At 50.2% G+C, this 21,746-nt stretch overlaps 3 protein-coding genes across 3 annotated transcripts; 2 read left to right on the top strand and 1 right to left on the bottom strand.

Annotated features, from left to right (window-relative positions):
* Positions 1 to 2,187: 2,187 nt before the first annotated feature.
* C1QBP (complement C1q binding protein) lies at positions 2,188 to 7,609 on the top strand. The gene is given in 7 exon segments (XM_030962609.1): positions 2,188 to 2,689; positions 2,692 to 2,850; positions 3,450 to 3,600; positions 3,916 to 4,003; positions 4,585 to 4,680; positions 5,299 to 5,421; positions 6,903 to 7,609. Coding segments are annotated over 7 exon segments (1,269 nt in total). The 3' UTR covers positions 7,053 to 7,609.
* RPAIN (RPA interacting protein) lies at positions 7,178 to 10,948 on the bottom strand. The gene is made up of 7 exons (XM_030962539.1): positions 10,844 to 10,948; positions 10,234 to 10,413; positions 9,646 to 9,709; positions 9,043 to 9,157; positions 8,754 to 8,817; positions 8,518 to 8,652; positions 7,178 to 7,796 (listed from the first exon to the last, which is right to left on the bottom strand). The coding sequence occupies exons 1-7, from the start codon at positions 10,919 to 10,921 to the stop codon at positions 7,767 to 7,769; spliced, it is 666 nt and encodes a 221-aa protein (XP_030818399.1). The 5' UTR covers positions 10,922 to 10,948; the 3' UTR covers positions 7,178 to 7,766.
* Positions 10,949 to 11,038: 90 nt separating this feature from the next.
* On the top strand, positions 11,039 to 20,645 carry NUP88 (nucleoporin 88). The gene is given in 18 exon segments (XM_030962883.1): positions 11,039 to 11,116; positions 11,119 to 11,277; positions 11,807 to 11,976; positions 12,389 to 12,514; positions 12,735 to 12,821; positions 13,561 to 13,737; positions 14,659 to 14,842; positions 15,235 to 15,385; positions 15,992 to 16,090; positions 16,212 to 16,302; positions 16,638 to 16,739; positions 17,622 to 17,780; positions 18,213 to 18,338; positions 18,841 to 18,906; positions 19,132 to 19,212; positions 19,512 to 19,638; positions 19,998 to 20,116; positions 20,423 to 20,645. Coding segments are annotated over 18 exon segments (2,166 nt in total). The 3' UTR covers positions 20,487 to 20,645.
* The last annotated feature ends 1,101 nt before the right edge of the window (positions 20,646 to 21,746 follow it).

Raw genomic sequence — 21,746 nt, 5'->3', positions numbered from 1 at the left:
AGACACTTTTGGCTGGCTGGGTGGTGTGTGGTGTTTCACCCCACAGACACTTTTGGCTGGCTGGGTGTGTGGTGTTTCACCCCAGAGACACTTTTGGCTGGCTGGGTGTGTGGTGTTTCACCCCAGAGACACTTTTGGCTGGCTGGTGTGTGGTGTTTCACCCCACAGACACTTTTGGCTGGCTGGGTGTGTGGTGTTTCACCCCACAGACACTTTTGGCTGGCTGGTGTGTGGTGTTTCACCCCACAGACACTTTGGGCTGGCTGGTGTGTGGTGTTTCACCCCACAGACACTTTTGGCTGGCTGGGTGTGTGGTGTTTCACCCCACAGACAACTTTGGGCTGGCTGGTGTGTGGTGTTTCACCCCACAGACACTTTGGGCTGGCTGGGTGTGTGGTGTTTCACCCCACAGACACTTTTGGCTGGCTGGGTGCTGCAGCTGGGCACATGCAGACAAGTCCAGGCCTGCAGGAGCTCTGGTGGTGCTGGGATGGAGCTTCCCCCCATAACAGGGTCTGCTCCTCAGGTTTCCCTGTGTGCAGAAGCTTTAAGGCGATGGTGAAGGAAAGGAGTCGGTTCTGATGGAGGGTTTGGATCCAGAGCTTTATTCTGGCCCACAGGCCTCTGAATGCAGCCCCAGCTCCAACAGAACTCCCTGAGCCCGTGGCTGCTGCTCCTTTGAACCCCGGGGAGAGGGGCAGGGAAGGGGCAGGGAGCCACCAAGCAGGGACAGGAGGGGAGGGACAAAGGGACAGAGGACACCTGGATGGCCCAATGCCCCCCAGGGGTAGAGGGCATCCTTTGGATCTGCCAATCACTCAGTGCCCTTCTGGAATGCCAGGACTGACAGACAGCGCTGGGAGGGGAAAGGAGAGGGGACTGACACACCTGGCAGGGAATCTTCAGGGGAGGGGCCCGAGGTTCTGAGGTAAACCCTGAAATCACAACACAACAGAAAAATGCATATTATACAGGTCTATGCAGATGTTTACTATATGTATTTTGTTGTGTTGATTAGTAGTGCTGTATTAACGTTTTAATAGTATGGTAAATGTAGTTTTGTAGTTGAAAGGTAACTTTTGTAGTTAAAATAGGAACTGTGTGTGGGGGATATTTTTTTAAGAGAGGAATGAGGTACTCGCACTGAGATAGCAGCCACAGGACACCTAAATCTTTCAGAGAAAGAGAATTTATTGCTCTATTATCAGAAGAAACGAACTTCTTCCTGCCTTGCTCAGCCCTGAAGACACAGTTAGGATTCAGAGGAAGAAGTTGACGCTGATCAGACAGAATCCTGTGTTTGAATGGAATTTATGCATCATGTATGAGATGTATGAATATTCAAGAGGCTGCTGCTTTTAAGGGTTAATCCTCTGTTAATGTGGGTCCTTTTTTGGGCTTATGCTGCTCAGAAAAAGGTACCCGGACGTCTGTAATTCTTTGTTTCTGTTGTCTCATATTGTCCTAATCCAAATTGTCCAAATTATTATTAGTCTCATTATATTTCTATTTTAATAACCATTTTATTACTATTAAACTTTTAAAATTTTAAAAACAAGTGATTGGCGTTTTTCACAACTTATATATTTAATTTTTTGTTTTTAAAAACATATTTTTAATAACCTTAAGGAATGGGATGGGTATTTATTTAGATTGGATTTATATGTTTTTTTCCAGAATAAAGAAGTGATGAGGAAAATGCAAATCGTGTGTGTTGGTTTGTGAGGCACTGAACAAATGATTGTACGATCAGTCCTGGTGTTTGTGGTGGGAGTGTATTCATTGTCAGCAGTCTGGGCTTAAAGATGTGAAGGTAGCACAGTGAATCTGTGCTTCTTGTGCAGAATGGACTCTGCCATTTACATGTGCAGTGCTCAGACTCCTGTGGGGAATTCGGAGTTAAAATTCTGGTCCTCTGATGGGGTGGTGTCCATTTGATGGGGTGGGGCAGATGCTCTCCTGCTCCTGCCTTGCAGTGAGCAGTGAATGAGCCTTCTGTGCTTCTCTCCATAGTGGCACTAGTGCCGGCTTTTGGACAAAGGGCAGGCTTAGTGCCAGGACATGCTGCCTTAGTCACTCTTTCCTCTAAAATACACCAAAAAAACCCCCAACCATTCATTTTTCTTTTTCTGAAGAGACTGCCGTGCTCTGGCCTGCACCGTGGCAGTCCTAAGGAGGAGTGGGATGATGTCTGGGATAAAACCTGTGCATGTCCCCCACATTCCTAAAGCTCTGTCTGTGAGTTCACCCGAGAAGGGACCTGTACGGGTGCTGTGTCCGTGCCATCCTTGCCCATTCCATCGTCAGGGATCCCAGGAACCAGGCATCCCGTTGGCACAGCCCGTCCTGCCGGGGCTGGGACTCGAACCGCGGACTCACCGGGGCCGGGACTCGAACCGGGGTCTCACCGGGGCCGGGATTCGAACCCGCCTATCGGTCGAACCGGGACTCGAACCGGGATATCACCGCGGCCGGGACTCGAATCCGCCTATCGGCGAGCCGGGACTCGAACCTTTGGCCGCGGGGCCCGCGCGGGGCGCGCCGGGGCCGGAAGCGGAGCGCGGTTCCGGGGCGGGCCGTCCTCGCCGCCGCTGGGTCCCGCACGATGCTCCTCGCCCGCTCCTGCGCGCCGCCGCCGCCGCCGCGCTGCGCCCGCCGCTCCCCGCGCCGCGCCGCCCGCTCAGCTCCGCGGCCCCCGCGCCCTGCTGCCGCCGCCCGCCGCCGCCGCGCCGGCCCTGGCGCGCTCGCTGTGGCAGCTGGGCGGCGGCGCGGGGCGGACGGCGCTGCTGCGGCCGCGGCGGGGCTCGGCCGGCCGCGTGTCCTGCGGCTGCGGCGGGCTGCACACCGAAGGTGAGCGGGGACGGAGCGGGGCCGCCCTTGGGAGGGCGCGGGGAGGACACGTGCGCTGCACCCGCTCCGTCCTGGGAAGCAGGCGGGGCGGGGGGGGCTGTCCATACTGCCCCCTCTTTCCCTAATCCCCCTTCTTTCCTTAAGGCAACTCCACCTTTCCCTAATCCCCGTTTTCACTAAACCACCTATTTCCCTAAATTCTGTGCTTTCCCTAAATTCCGCCATCACCTAAGCCCCCTTTTCCTCTACACCCCCTTCGCTTCCTCTTTTCCCTACTCCCCCTTCCCTAACCTCCTTTTTCACAACTCCCTTTTCCCCAATCCCCCTTTCCCTAAGCCCTTTTTTTTTATTCAAACCCCCATTTTCCCAAACCCCCTTTTCCTACCCACCCTTCCCTTAACCCCACTCCCCTTTTCCTTAACTCTCTCTTTTCTTACTCCCCTCTTTCCTTACTCTCCCTTTCCCTGCACCCCCCCTTTTCCTATCCCCCTAACCCCGTTTTCCAACACCTCTTTTACCAACACCCCTTTCCCTGAACTCACCCCCCACCCCTTTCCTTCATCCCCCCCTTTCCCTAACCCCATTTTCTTTCCCCCCAGGAGACAAAGCCTTTGCGCAGTTCCTGACGGACGAGATCCAGGAGGAGAAGAAGATCCAGAAGCACAAGTCCCTGCCCAAGGTCTCCGGGGGGTGGGAGCTCGACGTCCACGGCACAGAAGCCAAGCTGGTGCGGAAGATCGCGGGGGAAAAGTGAGTGGGGTGTGGGAAAGGTCTCCAGCCCCCGAGGCTGGGTGGGTAGGTCCCAGTGACCGGGCTTCTCCGTGTGCTCACACCCCAAACCGCGCCCTGCAGAGGCTCTTTGTGTGACCACTTTCGGCCAAAGGCACTTTTTTTCACACCTTTTTGTTACTGTGTTTTGTGTTACAAAGTTTCACGTGGTCTTCCTGTTTTAAAAACAACAGTTCGGTAAAACTTTAAAAGGTGAGAGCCCTTGGAGGGAGCAGCTTCTCCCAGGTGTGTCTTTTGGGGTGTGTTGAAAAGATTTGTTTCTGTTTCCTTGTGCAGGATAACGGTTACATTCAACATCAATAACAGCATCCCACCCTCGGCTGAAGAAGACACACAGGAGCAGCAGAAACCTGATGAGCAGGAGGTGACTTAGCCTTGATGTGCATTTAATGTTGGATGAAAGTTGGAATCTTGCCTTAGAGAGTTGGAGCCTTGTCCTCAAGTGTTGAGGCTTTTTCTCCCAATTATGTGATATTTGGGAGCTTTAAGTCACAAAATGCAGATTTTCCAGGGCTGCCTGTCCCCTGGCTGTGACCTTCCTCTCTGCAGAAAGGCTGAGCAGGGTGGGAGGGCTCTATGAAGAGAAATTAGAGAATTCTGAGACTTCCTAGCACCTTCCAAAAGGGTCTACAGGAGAGTGGGAGAGGGAAGCTTTGTACAGAGGAGTGGAGTGACAGGTTAAGGGGGGACGGCCTTTAACTGACAGGGAGTGGGGCTGAATTGGGTATTGTGAGGGATTGTTCCCTGTGAAGGTGGGGAGGCCCTGGCACAGGGAGGCTGTGTCTACCCCATCCCTGGAAGTGCCCAAGATTAGGCTGGATGGGGCTTGGATCAACCTGGGACAGTGGAAGGTGTCAGGGAATACCCAGTGCTGGCTGGGCTGTGCTGTGGTTGCTTTGGCTCCTGTTCAGATTCCAGTGCTCATGCAACTGTTCTCTTTTTTAGCCTGAACTTACATCAACTCCAAACTTTGTAGTGGAAGTAATAAAAGATGATACAAAACAGACCCTTGTGCTAGACTGCCATTTCCCTGAAGATGAGGTGAGTATCACTGTGCCCCTCTTGGATTTACCTGCTCTTTGCAATCTCTTGCTTTTCTGAATCAGCACAATATCCAGTCTCCTCTTATTTCTTTATTTTTCTTAATCAGAAAAAAAAAGGCTTTATATTGGCAAGAATAGTGGGGAGGAAATGTTTATGGCTTTCCTCACATCCTGCCCTGGTGTTTTTGATCAGCTGCTTATTGGGCTCTTTATTGAATTACAGTAGAGAAGTGGGGATTAAAAAAGGAAGGGAGAAAATAAAATTGAGAGCTTTTACTCACACTGGTATTTGTGGTTTATTTTGTAAATGTTGGGAGATGTTTAACAGCCAGTCTTGGCTGACAAAGATGAGACAGACATGGGAAGACACTTAGAACCACACAGAAGTTGTTTTTATGTATTTGTAAACTTCAGGCTGCTGATTTACATGGCAGCACAAGCTTAGAGGATTTCCTGAGCTCTGTGCTTGTCCTCACAGGCACAGTGAGAGGGCAGAGGCACAGCTTGTCTGGCCTTGGGGCTTTTCCTGAGGTATTCCCAGCCTGGGGATGAGCTGGCTGAGTGTGCCCACTAATTGCAGCTAATTGCATGCCTTGCATTTGTTTTCCTGCCCCAGATTGGCCATGAAGGAGAGGAAGAAAGTGATATTTTCACAATTCGGGAGGTCAGCTTCCAGCCCACTGGAGAAGCTGACTGGAAGGACACCAACTACACCCTCAACACGGATTCCCTGGACTGGGTAGGTGCTGCTAAAGGCCACAGAGGGCTCTCAGCTCACCTCACCTCTGCTCAGCTCACCCTCTGCTCCTGGGCTGGGAATTAAACCTGTCTGGATGTCTGAGACAGAGGCTGGCCCTGCTCTGCCCCTGAGCTGGTGGTTCTGTGCAAACTGAGGGTGTCTCATGGTCCCAGGGTTGTGCACTGCTGGTGCCATTACCAGAAATCAGAACAGACAAGGGGAACTTCCTCCTTTCCAGATTTTATAGGTGGATTTCCCAGCAGGGAGTTGCATTCTGGAAATGCTTTGACACTTCTTAAACATCTTTTGATCTGTGTGTTTAACAGTGTGGCTTATCAGATACCATGTGTAGATAAAAGCATCTGTGTGTGGTATCTGAAAAAATACATTGTGTCCTGGTTTTCCAGGTGTGTTGTTAGAGTTGTAACACTAAAAATATGCACTAGAATCTGTGTGTTCTTATGTTCTCAATGCCAGGATTTAAAAAGCTACAATTTTTAGTTTGAGCCTGTCATGTTTAAAACTGAAAGTAGGAGTGCTAGAGTGTATCCCCTTGAGGAGCACTCATGTTAAAATTGCTTAATGTGCTGTAGACCATCCCACACTGATTATTCTTTTTTTCCCCTAAGACATTAAATTAATTTAAAATATGTATGAAAAGGAAAAAGCCAAATTCATGACTGTAACATTTAAGCCTTTCAAGGAAACCTGTACATCAGATCCCTTTCCAAAGTGTTAGTTCACCCCTGGGTAGAGGGGACAGGCAGAGCTTGGCCTGTGTCATCCTTGACACATTTCCCCTGATGACTCCACAACCTGGGGATCATTTCCAGGGTGCAGATCATTTGTAGTGTTGGGTTTGGGTTTTCATTATGTGTTCCATGGCCCTTTCTGTCCAAATGTTCCACCCAAGGTCAGGCCTGCCCTCCTGGGCTGGTGCCTTGAGAGGCTGCCTAGAACAGAGCCTAGACAGTGTTAAAGGGATAAAATAGGGATTTATTAAAAGGCCTTAAAGGATACACCTTGGGCAGTACAAGAGCCCAGCCAGGGCTGCACCCAAGATGGTTGATGAGTCTTGAATTTTCACACTTTTATAAGTTTAAGTCCATTTCCATATTGGGGTTAATTGTCCAATTCCAGCTCCAGGTTATGCAGTCCCATCCTCCCAGCTTGCTCTCCTCAATTCCCTGTTGTTTGCACTTTTTGGGCCTGAAGCTGCAATGGTGTCCTTGGTTCTCAGGCTGGAAAAGGATTGTTTTGTCTGACTGAACTGTGAGGAGAACTTGCTCACACTTAATATGAAGTTCAGAGTCACACACCAATGCAGTACAGAATCTGGCAAATATGAAAGCTAAAAATTAAGGCATCAGTGGGAGCTGGGCATGATTTTCCTGGGAGGAAGTTCCAGTTGCCTGGGGACATTTTAATGCATCCCTGCCCAGGTGTGTTCCACTAAGGAAGGTTTCTGTTCCTTGCTCCAGGCTCTCTACGATCACCTGATGGATTTCCTGGCTGACAGAGGAGTGGACAACACCTTTGCTGATGAGTTAATAGAGCTCAGCACTGCCCTGGAGCACCAGGAGTACATCAAATTCCTTGAAGACCTTAAAAGCTTTGTCAAATGTCAGTAGGTCAGGCTAGGAAACTCAGCCTCAAGTGTGGGTATTCCACAGTGCTGCTTCATCCAGCAATACCCAAATAAATCTTCACAGTGGATACAGAGAGTAAGTAACTTGGAAGGTGGAGAAGGAGGATTCTCACTTGGATTTGGGGAGTTGTAGTGATGGTGCAGCCCCAATCAAGTTCTCCAGTGCTACAGGCCGGAGTTGCCTCGCCCTGCATGGGGCTTTTTGTACAATTAAGAGTGAATGTGAAGAATAAAAACTGTTCAACATATCACTGAAAAGGGTGGTTTCTCTTCTTCTTGCTGTACCAGAGCTGCCATGAAAGTCATGGCAGAGTTTCTCTGTGCCAGAGCTGCTCACAGTAGTTGTGGCAGTGATGGTTGAGCACTTCTACTTAAATCAGTGCCTGCAATTGCTGTTTAAAGGTTTTGAGTTAGTTAGTTAATTTATTTAAGGTTCATTCAAACTCAAAGCTGAAGTCCAACATGAGCTGTGAGATCACTGATGTAGTATTAAAGACAACATCAAGGCCAAAATAAACTAAATATATTTATTTCAAAACATGTTCTGTGTGGTTAAAAGTGCAGGTCAAGGCAATACTGTGCCTTTTGGAGTGTCTTTTTGACACAGCAGTTAGAAATATGTACAAAAGAGTCCTAGCAGCTCTGGGTGAAGTTTAGTATTGAAGTTTTCCAGAAGTAAAGCAGCAGCTGAATCACCTTAGAGGAGAATCATCCAGGAGTCACAGACCTTCACAAAAAAGGTGAACAGAGAACTGTGTTAATGTATAATGTTCAAAACTATTTGAACAGGAAAAATTATTGATTGGGAGGAAAAAAAAATCACAAAAGAGTTGTTGGGCCCTTGGTAGTGGAGGAGTCATCATCCCTGGAGAGATTTAAAAGACATCTAGATGTGGCACTTGGGGACATTGGTTAGTTGTGGCCTTGTCAGTGCTGGGGGAATGGCTGGATTTGATCTTAGGGGTCTTTTCCAACTTGAATTCCATGGCTCTATTTGAAATGCTCTGCCCCTACCACTGTCCTCATTCTGGTTTTACATAGCAAAGCAAGCAGCAGCTCTAGCTTGAGCCAAAGAGCTGCTGTGTGCTCTCTGAGACACCTGGATGGAGTTTTTTCAGGAGGTTTAAACAAGTAATTTTTAATACTTTTCTTAATGAACCACTTATCTGATCAGATGGTGCACACAAGACTTAGAAGTTGCTGGCTAAAGTTAGGGCACTAAATTTGACAGGTCCTTGAAAGATTCCTTAATCCAGCAGTTAAAGGTGTGTACTTTGGAATGTCTCTTTTATGGTTACTGGTGGTCAAAGGTAAAGCCATTTCCAAGGAATTTTGTGAAAAAACAGCCACACAAACCCAGGGATCAACAGACTTGTGGTTTCTGCCCATGTAGTTGAGCCATGGATCCAAGCAGGGATCCTTTCCAGGAACCTGACATTTACACTCACTGAGCAGCTCATCAGCAGGCTGGCTTCCTCCTCCATGCCACTGGTGACTGTGAACTCGGGGCTGTGCAAGCACCTCTGGCTGTGCTCTGTCAAGGTGCTTTCCAGCAGGGACCGAAGCTTCCCTTCTGTCATATCCTGAGAATAATCCATGAAAAGTCAGCTGAAGTTCCTGTCTGTAGTTTAAAGCTGCCTCTGCAGCAGCAGGGATGCCACACACAAGTCACAGTGCAGCTTACCTGTGTGCTGATGTACAGTCCACACTGGCAACAAACCAAGTGAGCCTTCACAGTCAGGTTATTCCTGGGAAGAGCAAACAATGAGCATCATGACACCCAGAACAAGGGAAGATTTTAGCAAAAAAAAACCCCAAAACCAATCCAGCACACCCCCCCCCATGAGATTCAGATCATTGCTCAGGCATTTCTCTGTTGTTGAAATGAACAGCAGCCTCTCTCTGCACATTTCTAAGCCCAGACTGCTGTAGGAGAGTGGGGAATCTGATTCCAGTGCCAAGGGCTTTCTTACTTCCTACATACAGGGCAGATGACCCTGTCAGAGGCATCCAGGCCGTCCAGCATGGCGTTGAGACATTCCTCATCGAAGCGCAGGCTCCGCTCGTACTCCTCGAAGACCAACTGCTCTGCAACAACACAGCACAGCAAAGCACCCTCAGGGCCTGCTGGGCAGCACAGGCAGAGCTGCTGGGCTGATGCAGGCTGGGCTGGATACGAGTTTCTAAGGACTTTTACTCCTCTGGCTCAGATTTGTACGCTTGGTGAAATCATTCCTGCTAATCCGTTTTTTTCTGTGGCTCAGCTTGTCTCATATGGGTCTTTCTACTTTCAGATCAGCACTTTAGAAACATCCTGAATTGATTTATAAAGGTTCCTAGAGCTATCAGATCTCAGTCCTGTTTCTCCGGCCTCTCTCACAGACCTTAAAATGCCACTTAAACTCTTAAAACTGTGAGAAGAGGTCTCAATAACTCAAAGTCTGAACAAGATTTCTAAGGAGGCTCTTCCCCTGTATCACACGGTTTGCAAGAACAAAGGAGTGCAGCCTCAGCTCTTCTGCATTACCAGGAAGTTACACATCAAACAGGAGGCAGAAGATGTGTAAAAATCTTACCTTGCAAGATCAGTTCTTGTTGGATCTCTTCCAGCACTGCCAGCTCATCAGGGTCCTCCAGCACCTGAAAGGTGAACCAGTCAGTGATCCTCCCATTCCAGCCACTTTCTCACTTCCAGCACCTGACTGAGCAACACAAATCCACTCTATTTGCTTGTCTCCTGTTTGCAAATCTCTCTATTCGCAAACCCATGCACTGTGGGAAGCAACCTGTACTGCAAACACAAATGCAGAGCCAGCCAGAAGAGACCCAAGTACAGCCTGTCCAAGAACTCACTTTTTAAGACATTCAGGTTTCGTTTCTATTCTCAGAAGAGGGAAGTGACAATCACCTATAAAAAGCACAGATGACAAAACCAACCCTCGGCTGTGATCCACAGCCTGATTGTGAAGGAAATAAGGAAGTTCCTCACTCATGCCCAAAGGCACTTTCACAGCTCAACACCCTGCCTGAGCTGCAGAACAGGAAACCCTGAAGCTCTTGAGTTTTGTCGGCTGCAGTAAGAAGCTGAAGTCAGACCCTCAGGGAGCTGTATTTGATACTCCTGTATTAACAACATGTGTTGATGCTGGGGACCCAGCACTGACCTGCTCCATGGGCTGCTCTCCGCCGAGGCCGGGCAGCCTGTTCCGCAGCTCCTGCCACTCCTGCTCCATCACCTCCTGCACCAGCAGCGCGCCCGGGGCCGCCCCGCTCGCCCCGTCCCCGGCCTGGCGGTAGCGATCCAGCAGCTTGGCCCGGCTGCTCCTCAGCCGCTCCATGCAGCGCTGCGGGGACGGGAGGGGAGAGCGCCCGGGGCCGTCAGCGCCGGCTCGGGGGGGACACGAGGGTACCGGGGCTGGAGGGCGCGTCCCATAGGGCCGGGAGACCGGGAATCCCTGAGGGGACACGGGGGTACCGGGGCTGGGGGTGCGACACAGCGGAGGAGGTGCGTCCCAGAGACCCGAGGGAGCGGGACTCCCTGAGGGGGCACGGGGGGTATCATGGCTGCCCATGTCCCGGAGGGGCTGTGGGGGAGTTGGCTGACAGCCCGCAGCGGGGGCAGAAGGAGCTCGGGACGCGGTCAGGGGAGAGTTTTGGACGGGGCGCGGCTCACCCGCCCCAGCGGGACCACGGCGGCCAGCCCTGGGAGCACCGAACTGGGTCCAAATGAGGAGGGAGCCCACATCCCCCCCTCGCAGCGCACTCCCCGCTCACCCTGCGGTACGTCTCCCTCCAGGGCGGCCCGCCCGGGCTCTTGTACCGCGCTCGGTGCCCCTGCACCGGCGCCGCCATCGCGCCGAGCCCGCAGCGCGCCGGGCCCGCGGGGCACGCCGGGAAATGTAGTCCGCGGGCGGCGGCGCCCATTGGCCGCGCGGGCTGTGACGTCAGGGCGGCGCGGCGCGGGGGGCGATGGCGGCCGAGTGCGGCCCGGCGGAGCAGTGGCGCGCGGCGCTGCCGCAGCACGCGCTGTTCGGCCGCCTCCGCGAGCGCGCGCGCCCGCCGCCCCCCGCCCGCCGCGGCTCCGCGACCTCCTGTGCGGGCTGGGCTCCGACCTGCTGCTCTGGGACGGGCCCGCCGCCGCCCTGCTCGCCATCGGCCTGCGCCGCCTCGGCACCGGCACCGACCCCGCCGCGCTCGGCCGCTACCAGGTGCGGGAGGCGCTCAGGGAATGGAGGGCCCGGGGGGGGATTGAGGGGAGCAGGGGCTGGGGCGGGCGGTGTGAGGGAATGGGGAGGCTGTGAGGGGATGAGGAGGAGGGGCTGAGGTTGGGGGCGTTTGGGGTGTGAGGGGATGAGTAAGGAGGGGCTGGGTGTGAGGGGCCATGAGGAGGGGAGGGGGTGTGAGGGGCTGGGCGGACCGTGAGGGGATGTGGGGGATGTGTGGAGAGTGTTAAAAACGGGACAGAGAGGATGTGGGGGGATGCGAGCTGTGAGGGGTGGAGTGCCATGGTGGGCACGGAGCTGAGGGGGTCTGTTCCTTGAGGGAGCATTATTATTCCTCTGTTCCTTGAAGGAACATCATCATCCCTCAGCCCGCCCTGGGGTGTCTTTCCCCAAGGAACCCACTGCTTTGTGCCTCATTCCGTGCCGTGTAAATCACCATCCAAAATAAAGATGAGCTGTACTTCTGCAGGTGCTTTGAAGGGCTTGTGCTTCCCTGTAACATTTCTGTTTTCAGACTCTTCTGTGCATAAACCCGCCCCTTTTCGACGTGCACCAGACGCTGCTGAGCCCTGCCCAGCACCATGTGGCGCTCGTTGGTACCAAGGGGCTCATGGTGCTGGAGCTGCCCAAACGCTGGGGCAAGAATTCCGAGTTTGAAGGTGGGAAATCCACGGTGAACTGCAGGTGGGTGAGACCTCAGGTGAATAATGACACCCTTGCCCTGCCACTCTTCCTCCACAGCCTCCCTTTCTTGGGGGTTAGGCAGATACAGAAGGCCCTGGTGGAAGGTACAGGTTGTATCTGGGTTGTGGGGCAGTCATGAATGAAATTATTTTGGCTCAAGTACTTGCTGCTTGTAAAGTAACCCAAATAAATGACCTTCTAAGCTTGTTGCAATTGCTGAGGCAATGAAGCAGATGTTTGGGGGGAGATAACAGAGGGCTTCAATTTAAAGCTGCTTTCCAACTTTCAGAGTAGTACAGATAAAGACTCTGAAACCTTTTCATTGTGTCTCTAGCTCTTCTTGCCCCCATTTTCCTTTAGAAGTAGCTTGTGTGTTTCTGGTCCCAGTGCAAGTCTCTGCTCTGTGTTCCAGCACCATTCCTATTGCGGAGCGGTTCTTCACCAGCTCAACCTCCCTGACCCTAAAGCATGCAGCCTGGTACCCCTGTGACACCATGGAGCCCCACATTGTGCTCCTGACATCAGATAACACCATCAGGTAAGCCCCATTTGTGGCTGATTATCTGAAGTGTGGTTTTTTTGTCAGGTCCAGCCTTAATTTGTCACTGGGTATTTGCATCCTGCCATTTTTACCAGAGTTAGCAATAAAAAAGTAGCGTGGGGGGAATTTCAGAGTGAGAGTGGCTGATGTTCCTGTGCCAGCAGGGAATGTGCAGCACTGCCAACAGAGTGACCATGGCTGCTGTTCTTTCCCTCAGGTTCTACAGTCTGAAGGTGCCTCACACACCCATCAAAGTGATTGTGCTTTCAGACACCGAGGAGGAGACTCTTACCATCAAAACAGGGTTGGTGTGACTTCTTGTATTTTGAAATGCTTTTGCAGAATATTCAGTATTCTCAGTTGTCTTTATAATGAACAAGTGATAAATTTGCCTGAAAATCTCATATGAATTCTAGTGCTAGCACTAATTCATAGCAGAGTACCTATGCTTTCCCATCCCTTCACTTTCTTTGCCTTCTTTCCCTTCTTTGCCTTCTTTCCCTTCTTTGCCTTCTTTCTCTTTCTCCTTCCTTCCTTCTCCTTCCTTCCTTCTCCTTCCTTCCTTCTCCTTCCTTCCTTCTTCTTTCTCCTTCTTTCTTTCTCTTCTTTTCTTTCCTCTCCCTCTCCTCTCCCCCACCCTTCTAAAGCAAAGTGGTGACAAACTGTACAGTCAAGTGTTTGTCAGAGTAGCAACTTGAAAACCACGCATTGACTTTAAGATGGGGTTAAGAAGGGATTTTGAGTGAGGAATGTAGAAAGTAGATTATCTTTTTATTTCCCTCTTGGCCTGGTTGGAAACAGAACTCTTGCACACAGAGCGGTGTCCCTCACAGGAAGTACCAGAACCCCTCCTGTGTCTCTGGAGCTGTGGGGGCACTGCAGAACCCATGTGCCATGTCAGGGGTGTCCGTTACACCCTTTTGTAGCTGGCACTGCTGGATGGGATGGGGTTGGGCAGGGATTTGGCAGCACACCCCTCAGGAGCAGGTTACACTCTGTGCTCTCAGTGCTTGCTGAGCCCAGCTGGTTGTGCCCTGTCCCAGGAGAGCCTACACAGCGTCCCTGGGCGAGACGGCCGTGGCCTTCGACTTCGGGCCGCAGGTGCCGGTGCCAAAACACGTCCTGGGCCAGCGCGGCAGCGAGGAGGTGCTGGGCTACCCCCTGTACATCCTCTATGAGAATGGAGAGACCTTCCTCACCTACGTCAGCCTGCTCCAGAGGTAGGCTCTGACCCTCAGGGCTCATCGGGTGCTTGGGTGTACAGTGCTGGGGTGGGGGAGTCACCTCTCAGCTTGGCTGGGACTCTGTGAGGAATGCTGGGCTGAGTTTTCTTGTACTGCAGCCTGTTCTGTCTCTGTGGCAGTGCTGACAGACTGGAATCCAAAACCAGTGTGTCATCCTTTCTCATCCAAACATTGTGGGTGAAGCTTCCACTGCTCAGAATGTGCTATGCATTATTTACCACCAGCAATGTGATATGAAGACACAGGACTGTAAAAGATCAGTGGGTCTAAGGCTGTTCAGTGTATTTGGTGGCACAGACATCCTCAGCTTTGGATGAGGCTCATTGAGCCAGGGACATCCTAGGAAAAGAAATATTTGAAGAGCATAGCGGGTTCACAGGCATGTTCTGCAATGAAAAGTCAGGATGATTATTCAAGAATATAAACATACAAGAAGGAATTACTTTAGAAAACTGAGAAGATGGTGCAAGACTTATAAGTTAGATCTTGTGTAGCTGAATATTAAAGAGTGTGGTACTGTGAGGAGATCTGTCTGCAGGCAGTGAGGTGGCTTTAATCCATCTAAAGTTCTGCCCAAAGAAATGCCACAACACAAAATGCTGCATGTGAAATGCAAGAACCAGTTGAGTAATTATTAACTTGAGCCTTCCATGAGTATTTTGTGTTCTTATATGAAAACGTTTCCTCGTGAATTTTTGCAGTGTAGCTTTGGTTGCTTTCAAAGCATAAAATACAATAAAATGAGCTCTGATTTCCCCTCTGAGCTCTCCAGCAAGGAGCTGCAGGTCAGACTTGCAATCTGCAGCAGTGCAGTGGGACTCAGAGTTCCCAGCCATTGTCTGGCAGCCGTGGGAAGCCCTTGCAGCCGTGGGCTGAGACCAAACCGGTTCCTTGCAGCACGGGCAGCCCGGGGAAGCTGCTGGGGCCCCTGCCCATGCACCCGGCGGCCGAGGACAACTACGGCTACGACGCCTGCGCCGTGCTGTGCCTGCCCTGCGTGCCCAACATCCTGGTCATTGCCACCGAGTCGGGAATGCTCTACCACTGCGTGGTGCTGGATGGAGAGGAGGATGATGAGCAGGTACCTTCTCTTGGTTTGGTTTTTTTTCTGTAGGTATTTTTGTTTCTTTAATCCAAGTTCTTGCTGCAAGGAAATGTGTGCCAAGTGCCAAAGCTGCATTCTTTTGGAATGAGGTAGAGTCTTTCTCCTGTTTCAGCCAGTTCCTGTGGCTCCCTGACACTTTTATTTTAAATCTCAGTCCTGTGTACCCTGACAGTAGATCAGTTTTTGATCAAATTTACTAGAATCTAATTTAAGGAGGATTTTCTGAGAAACCCTGGGTTTAATTTTTTTGAAAGTAAACTTGAACTACCTTTCTTGACAATGAAAACTTGTAACTCTTTCTTGATGGTGTTGATGTTGGCATTCCTATTTAAATGATGTCTGACAGAAGAATTCAATGCTCTTTACAGTCAGAGAAGTCCTGGGACCCAAGATCCGATCTAATTCCTTCCCTGTACGTGTTTGAATGTGTTGAGCTGGAACTTGCACTGAAACTGGCAACAGGAGACGAGGAAGATCCTTTGGAGTCTGACTTCTCTTGCCCAATCAAGCTGCACCGAGGTAGGGCTGTTGTTCAGCTCATGGCTTTTTATTGCACACAGTTAGGATCCAGTTATTTGCACATTCTCCTCAGTGTCAGACAAATGGGGATCAGAGTAAGGATTTGCCTGATGCCCTCAATAAAGCTGTGGAAAGAGCAAGCCTTGGAGGGGCTCCAGTGTAGATCACACATGGTCAGTACTAAATCCTGTCATCTGAGAGTTATAAAGCAGAAGTTTCTGCATCTTTGCTGGCCTGTGAGTGTGAAGGAGTGCTGTGGAGAGAGTGATCCTGAGGGAAGGACCTGCTTATCCCATGGAATTGGGGGCAGGACAAAATGTTTGGGTCTTTGGGAGCAAGCAGCTTGTCAGAATGCTGGTCTGCTAGTGTTAATAATCTGCCATTGGAAACCTATCTGAGTGATGCAGATGTGGTGTGATAGGAAGGGTTCAAAACAACTCATCAGTATGTCAGACTCTAACACATGTATCTCTGTTTCTGGTGCTTGCATTAAGATGTTAAAGCTGACTGGACACTAAGTTGATACACAGGATCAGCAGTGCAGGTGTGAAGGGTGAGGTTTTCTCAGTTCAGTGCCACCTCTTACATTTTCTGCTTCAATTTCAGATCCCAAATGTCCCTCTAGATACCACTGCACACATGAAGCTGGTGTCCACAGTGTGGGCTTGACATGGATCAATAAACTGCACAAATTCCTTGGTTCAGGTGAGTGAGGGAAGTGGGGAACAGATGAACATCTGCCAGTAACAGGCTGGTGGATGCAGGTACTACTGAATCCCTCACCCTGCAAAGTGGATCTGATGCATCCTGACATGTCTCCTTGTAGATGAGGAAGACAAAGACAGTTTACAAGAGCTGGGAGCAGAACAGAAGTGCTTTGTTGAACATATTCTTTGTACAAAACCACTGCCATGCAGGTAAAAAAACAAACTCTTTCTCAATTGCTTTCAAGTTGGGGACTTGCTATGGAAAATATTTATGATTTGTCATCTTTTGCTGCATTCTTGCCATTTAAGTAAGCTCAGTAGTTTTCAAAAAATACAACTGAGCAATTTGTGTATCAGGATTCTTACTGCACAGTCAGGGTAGTAGCTTAAATTCTCATGTTTCTATCTGAAAATCACCTGTCAGACCAGCAGAAATTTTCACTGCCATTTTTCTGACCTTGGAGCATTTCCAAAAGAGTGAACATGTACAACTTCAGGAAAAAAGAACTTTCCTGACTGGGTAATTTTTGTGTTCTTCCCTTCAGGCAGCCTGCTCCAATTAGAGGATTTTGGATCGTTTCTGATGTCCTGGGGCCCACCATGATTTGCATCACCAACAGCTATGAGTGCATTACAAGGCCTCTCTTGTATGTGGTTCTCAGTTGAAGTCCATGACTGCATGGGAAGGACCAAAAAAGGATATTCCTATTCTTCAATTACTCTTTGATTGTTTCACCCCAGGCTTCTGCAGCTCTTAGGACACTCCATGAAGTTTTGTTTTCTGAACACTCCCTGGTTGAGCACTGAAGTGTTACTGTAGCAGTTACCTACTGCTGATGAGGTGTTTGTAGGGGATATAATTAATCAGGTCACTTTTAGTGAGTATTAGGACAAAAAAATGTTCTTGATGGTATTGTTGGGGTTTTCCAGTAGTGTTGATGTTCTTAATGGGCTGCTGAGTTGTGTGCCTGAAAGAGGAAAAACAGAAGTAGGATTTTTGTTTGTGCTTCCAGTTACTTTCTTTGGAGGTGGTGGCAAAGATACAGAGTGGTGTTAATGTGCATTTGCACAATGAAGTGAACACCTTGAGGGGGTGGCACTATTTTCAGCTTATTTTCTGCAGGATACTGTTTAAGTTAGGGCAGGTACCATCAGCAGAGCCAGTGTTAACATCAAGTTCTCCTGGAGACCTTTTATTTATTTCACTGTTTCCACACAGGTGGACAGTGACCAGGCAGGGTGCTTTGTGGAGAAAGTCATGCTGCTGTTCCAGTGCCTGCCTGCCTTGTTCTGGAACTTTCTTCTCCTTAAACCAAAGGCTATTTATGATCCTTGCTAGTCTGAGCCATAACCAAAGAGGTGTGGGGATGTGAGCTTTACCTGCCCTGCTAGGGCTGGATTTACCACATAACTGAAACAGCTGCAGTGACACAGGAACTCCACAGTGCAGGGGTTCCAGTGAAGAAGCTCTGGCCTGTTTCAGTGTGAGTGGTGTGATTGACTGTGTTCTCTTGTGCTGCTGTGTGTAGGAGCACTGTCCACCCTGCCTCCCCTCCCCTGCTGTGCACCAGGGAGGACAAGGAGCTGGCCGTGTCCCCGCTGCGCATCGTGGCCGAGGCAGAGCATTCCTTTGAGAAGCACATCCAGGGCATCCTGCAGCGCAGCTCTGCCAACCCCCTGCACCTCAAGTGAGCACAACCTGGGGCACCTGCACGGGGAACACTTGGGAGCACTGGGTGTTGGGCAGCTCCTATTGAACAGCACATGGCCTTGGGCATGGCAGTGCTGGGCACAGCTCCTGCCACTGACTGGTGCCTGTGTCCCTGGGGGGGTGGCACCCAGCCCAGTGATGGTGCAGGCTGGGAGGGGATCCCTGGCTCCAGGCTCCTGCTCAGAGCAGGGCTGCCTTCAGCTGGTGAGGTTCTCCTTGCTTGGCCCATTGGGTTTGGAGTATCTTAAGCTACCTTAGGATTTCCTCATGTCAGAGGAATTTCACTGTAATCCCTCACTTTCATAACAGACCCTCCCCCCCCACCCCTTGAGCTTTACCATAAACACTGGAAGTGGTTTAGCCTTTGAAAGGAACATATTAGTAAGATGGCAAAAATCTCAATCTTAAGATCTGCAGATAAAGATGCTGCTCCTCCCCCTGAAGAATGCCTTCAGCTCCTCAGCAGGGCCACCCAGGTGTTCAGAGAGGAATATATACTGAAACAGGACCTGGCAAAAGAGGAGATTCAGCAAAGGTAATGCAAAACTCTCATTAAAATGTGCTGGCATGTTTCTGACACAGCAGCACTGTGGGTCTGATCCTGGTGAATGAGTAAATGTACTAAATGTAAAACTAACAGTGAATACCAGAACTTAAAACTGAGTTATCAGGAAAAGCAGGAGTGAGTTTAATAGCTGATCTCTGTAGTGGCTTATAGGGGAAGAAAAAAAAATGGTAAACACACAGATAAAATACTTTTCTCATGGTGTTGTCTGCCTGCCTGGGCCTGTGGGTGGCAGGAAGTCTGACCTCAGCACTAATCCTAACAATGGAAAATTGCCTTAAGTCTCTGCTGCTTCAAATCACAGTCAGCTATTTACACTATACAGTTAGGACAAAATGGGAGTTTTTTCTCACTGCCCTTTTTCAGTGTCTTTAGTTCTTCCCACTCCCAGCATTTTCTCTGTGGTGTAAATCCTGATTCACCTGGTTGCAAGTGGTTTGATATTTTGGTTTTTTGTATGTGTTTACTTCAGAGTGAAGCTGCTGTGGGGACAGAAAAAGAAACAGCTGGAGGATCTGAATTACTGTCGAGAGGAGAGGTGAGTAGAGCCTGTCTCCTGTATCCACTCAAACCTCAGGAATGATGCACCTGTGGTGGTTTGGAGAAGGCCCTGTGTGGAACAGGTGACAAGTGAAGGCATTCCCAGCCTGCATGTTTGCTCCCTCCTCCAGCTGCCTTCTTCAGCCTCCTTGTCCTTTTCCCACACCCTGGCATGTCCCGTGTGTGGATCTGAATTAAGGAATTGTTTCTCCCTCACCTTAAGGAAAAGTTTGCGGGAAATGGCCGAGCGCTTGGCTGACAAGTATGAGGAAGCCAAAGAGAAGCAAGAAGACATCATGAACAGGTGAGTGCACATAGGGCTCTATTCCACCTCACACCACCTGATGTTAAACATTTGCACGTGTGGTAGAACAGTGGGCAGGAGCTGCTGCACTGGTTAGTTTACAAAACTGGGCTTCTGAAATTCCCTGTGCTGGGACTTGGTGTGATCTGTCTGCAGGCCCAGCCTGAGCCAGCCCCATGCTCAGAAATGGCACTGAGACCAGCTGGAAGGGGAAGGTGAAGCCCCTGAGCATGGCCCAGGTGTTTGAGCAGAGCTGGGTACCAGGGAAGTCAACTCAGAGACCTTTCTTGCTTTCAAAGGATGAAGAAAGTCCTTCGGAGTTTCCACTCTCAGCTTCCTGTTCTATCTGACACTGAAAAAGATATGAAGAAGGAACTGCAGACAATCCATGACCAGCTGCAGCACCTGAGCAATGCTATCAGACAGGTGAGAGGAGGAATGGCCAGGCTGGGAGGTTACTGAGCTCCTCCCTCAGTGCTGACAGACGAGTCCTGTCAACAAAGTGGTGCTGTACTTGTGTTAATCAGCAGCAATGAACTAAAGGGGCTTTGGGCCCTTGGTGTAATACAGACAGAACCTTTGCACACAGTGTAAGCCCTCAGAGAGCTCCCCCTTCCCCAGCCTGGCAGGGACATTTCTTCTCTTTGTGGGAAGTGCGAAAGCAGACAGATTTGAACCCAAAAAGAACCAATTAATTGCAGTACAACAGAGCAGTAATTAACAAGCTTCCACTGTGGCAGGCAGCACCAGCAGTGATTGGGACCTTCTCTTTTCTCAACTCCCAGGTGAAAATGAAAAAGGAATACCAACAGAAACAGATGGAGAAGGGGCGCAGCCCCCGCAAGCCCAGCATCAGCCTCAGTGCCTACCAGAGCAAGTGCATCCAGGCTGTCCTGAGAGAGGAGTAAGTGCAAGCTGGGCTCCTCCTGGGGGAGGAACCTGAGCCCTGGCACTCACCTTCAGTTCAGGTGTCTCAGGTGTCATTTAAGCTGTGCTGGGGCAGAGGGGCTGAAGCACAGGATGTGCAGCTCCTGAGAGCAGCACTTGGAGCAGATGTATGGAAGTGCTTTTTGCCCCGGGATCCCAGGGCAGTCTGTAACCCAGCTTGGGATGACAGGCACTGCTCCCCTTCCCTGCTTCTAGCATCTGAAGGTTTCCCTTCCTCCCTCGCTCTGTGCAGCCTTTTGACTTGGGTTATTTTTTCTTGAAGGGGAGAACATATCCGGGAGATGGTGAAACAGATCAACGACATCAGGAGCCATGTGAACTTCTGACATGTCCTGGAGAGGACCCTGCACCAAGGGGCTGGATGAACTTTACCTGGCCCTGGTATTCCCCCTTGTATATTTACGATTTGTATGTTGAACAATACACCTTTTACATATTATTTTGTAAAGAATTGTGAAATAAAATACTTTTGATATGACTCCTCAGATGCTGTGGTTTCTGTTTTTGTCAGGGGAAGAGGATGTGCTCAGGTGTTTTATATTCAGGGTGTTAGAGGGTAGCTCCTGCAGCTGCCTCAGGAGTGGGGGATTGCTGTTCCCTGGGGTTATCCTGGGATAGTCTCCCACCCTTGCTCCATCAGGGGTTCCCTGGGGGAGGCTGTGGCAGGAGACAGAGGAGAAAGACCAGAGCCGTGCACACACACACTTCAGCAGCTTTTTTTAATTTGGAACACTTTCTCCATAAAGGACACACCTTCAGTACAGTTAACAAATGGTTACACTGGAATCCTGGAGACAGCAGAATTCTACACCCACGATTGCACAGGACACCAATGGCTTGGCTCACTGGAATGCAGTATTGACTTCCAAACACCGTTTGCCTTTTGCAAAGATGGCTTTGCAGTCTTTCTTGCCATTACAAGGCCAATTCAGTCTCTGCTGTAGACAGACTCTAGTGGACAATAAGGAATGGTTGTCCCTCCCCCCTGCCCTTGGAAAAGGTGCCACGGTGAAGCTCGGGGGGACAGGAGTTACTGCACTGCTAAAACAGGGGGGCACTGCTGGGGGGTACCAGACATGCTGCAAGAACACTTTGTACAGGTTAAGACTATACAGGTACAGGAATGCAGACAGAACTCCAGAACTCCACCTGGGCCCTGCTACAGCCTCCACCAACAGCTCACCCCCTGGCACAGCTGAACAGTGACACTGCCTGAGCCAGGAGAGCCCACCCCGGCCCCAGCCACGCTCCACAACACCCAGAACTGGAAGGAAGAGCATTTGTTTTCTCGTGTTCATGAGCAGCAACACCAGAATCCATCATCCAGTGAGTATCTACACCAAGAACTTTTCCTACATTTACAGTCTTTTAAATTTGCTCTGCAAATTTGGCACACACTGTCTTATTTTGCTTTTAAAGGCCCCTTTGAGTTTGAGTTCAGCAGAAGCTCAGTTGCTGCTGCTGAAGCTTTGCTGTCTCTCCCCCAGGAGGGACAGCAGTTTGCAGGGAGCACATCTCCCACCACTTCTGTGAACAGCCAGGGTTCCAATTTCAAACTGAATTGTTTAAAAGTCTGACATTACAGC

This window comes from Camarhynchus parvulus, chromosome 19 (genome assembly GCF_901933205.1).
Source record: "Camarhynchus parvulus chromosome 19, STF_HiC, whole genome shotgun sequence".
NCBI lineage: Eukaryota > Metazoa > Chordata > Aves > Passeriformes > Thraupidae > Camarhynchus > Camarhynchus parvulus.
Note: the sequence above shows the minus strand (reverse complement) of the source record. Positions and strands in the feature narration are given on the sequence as shown.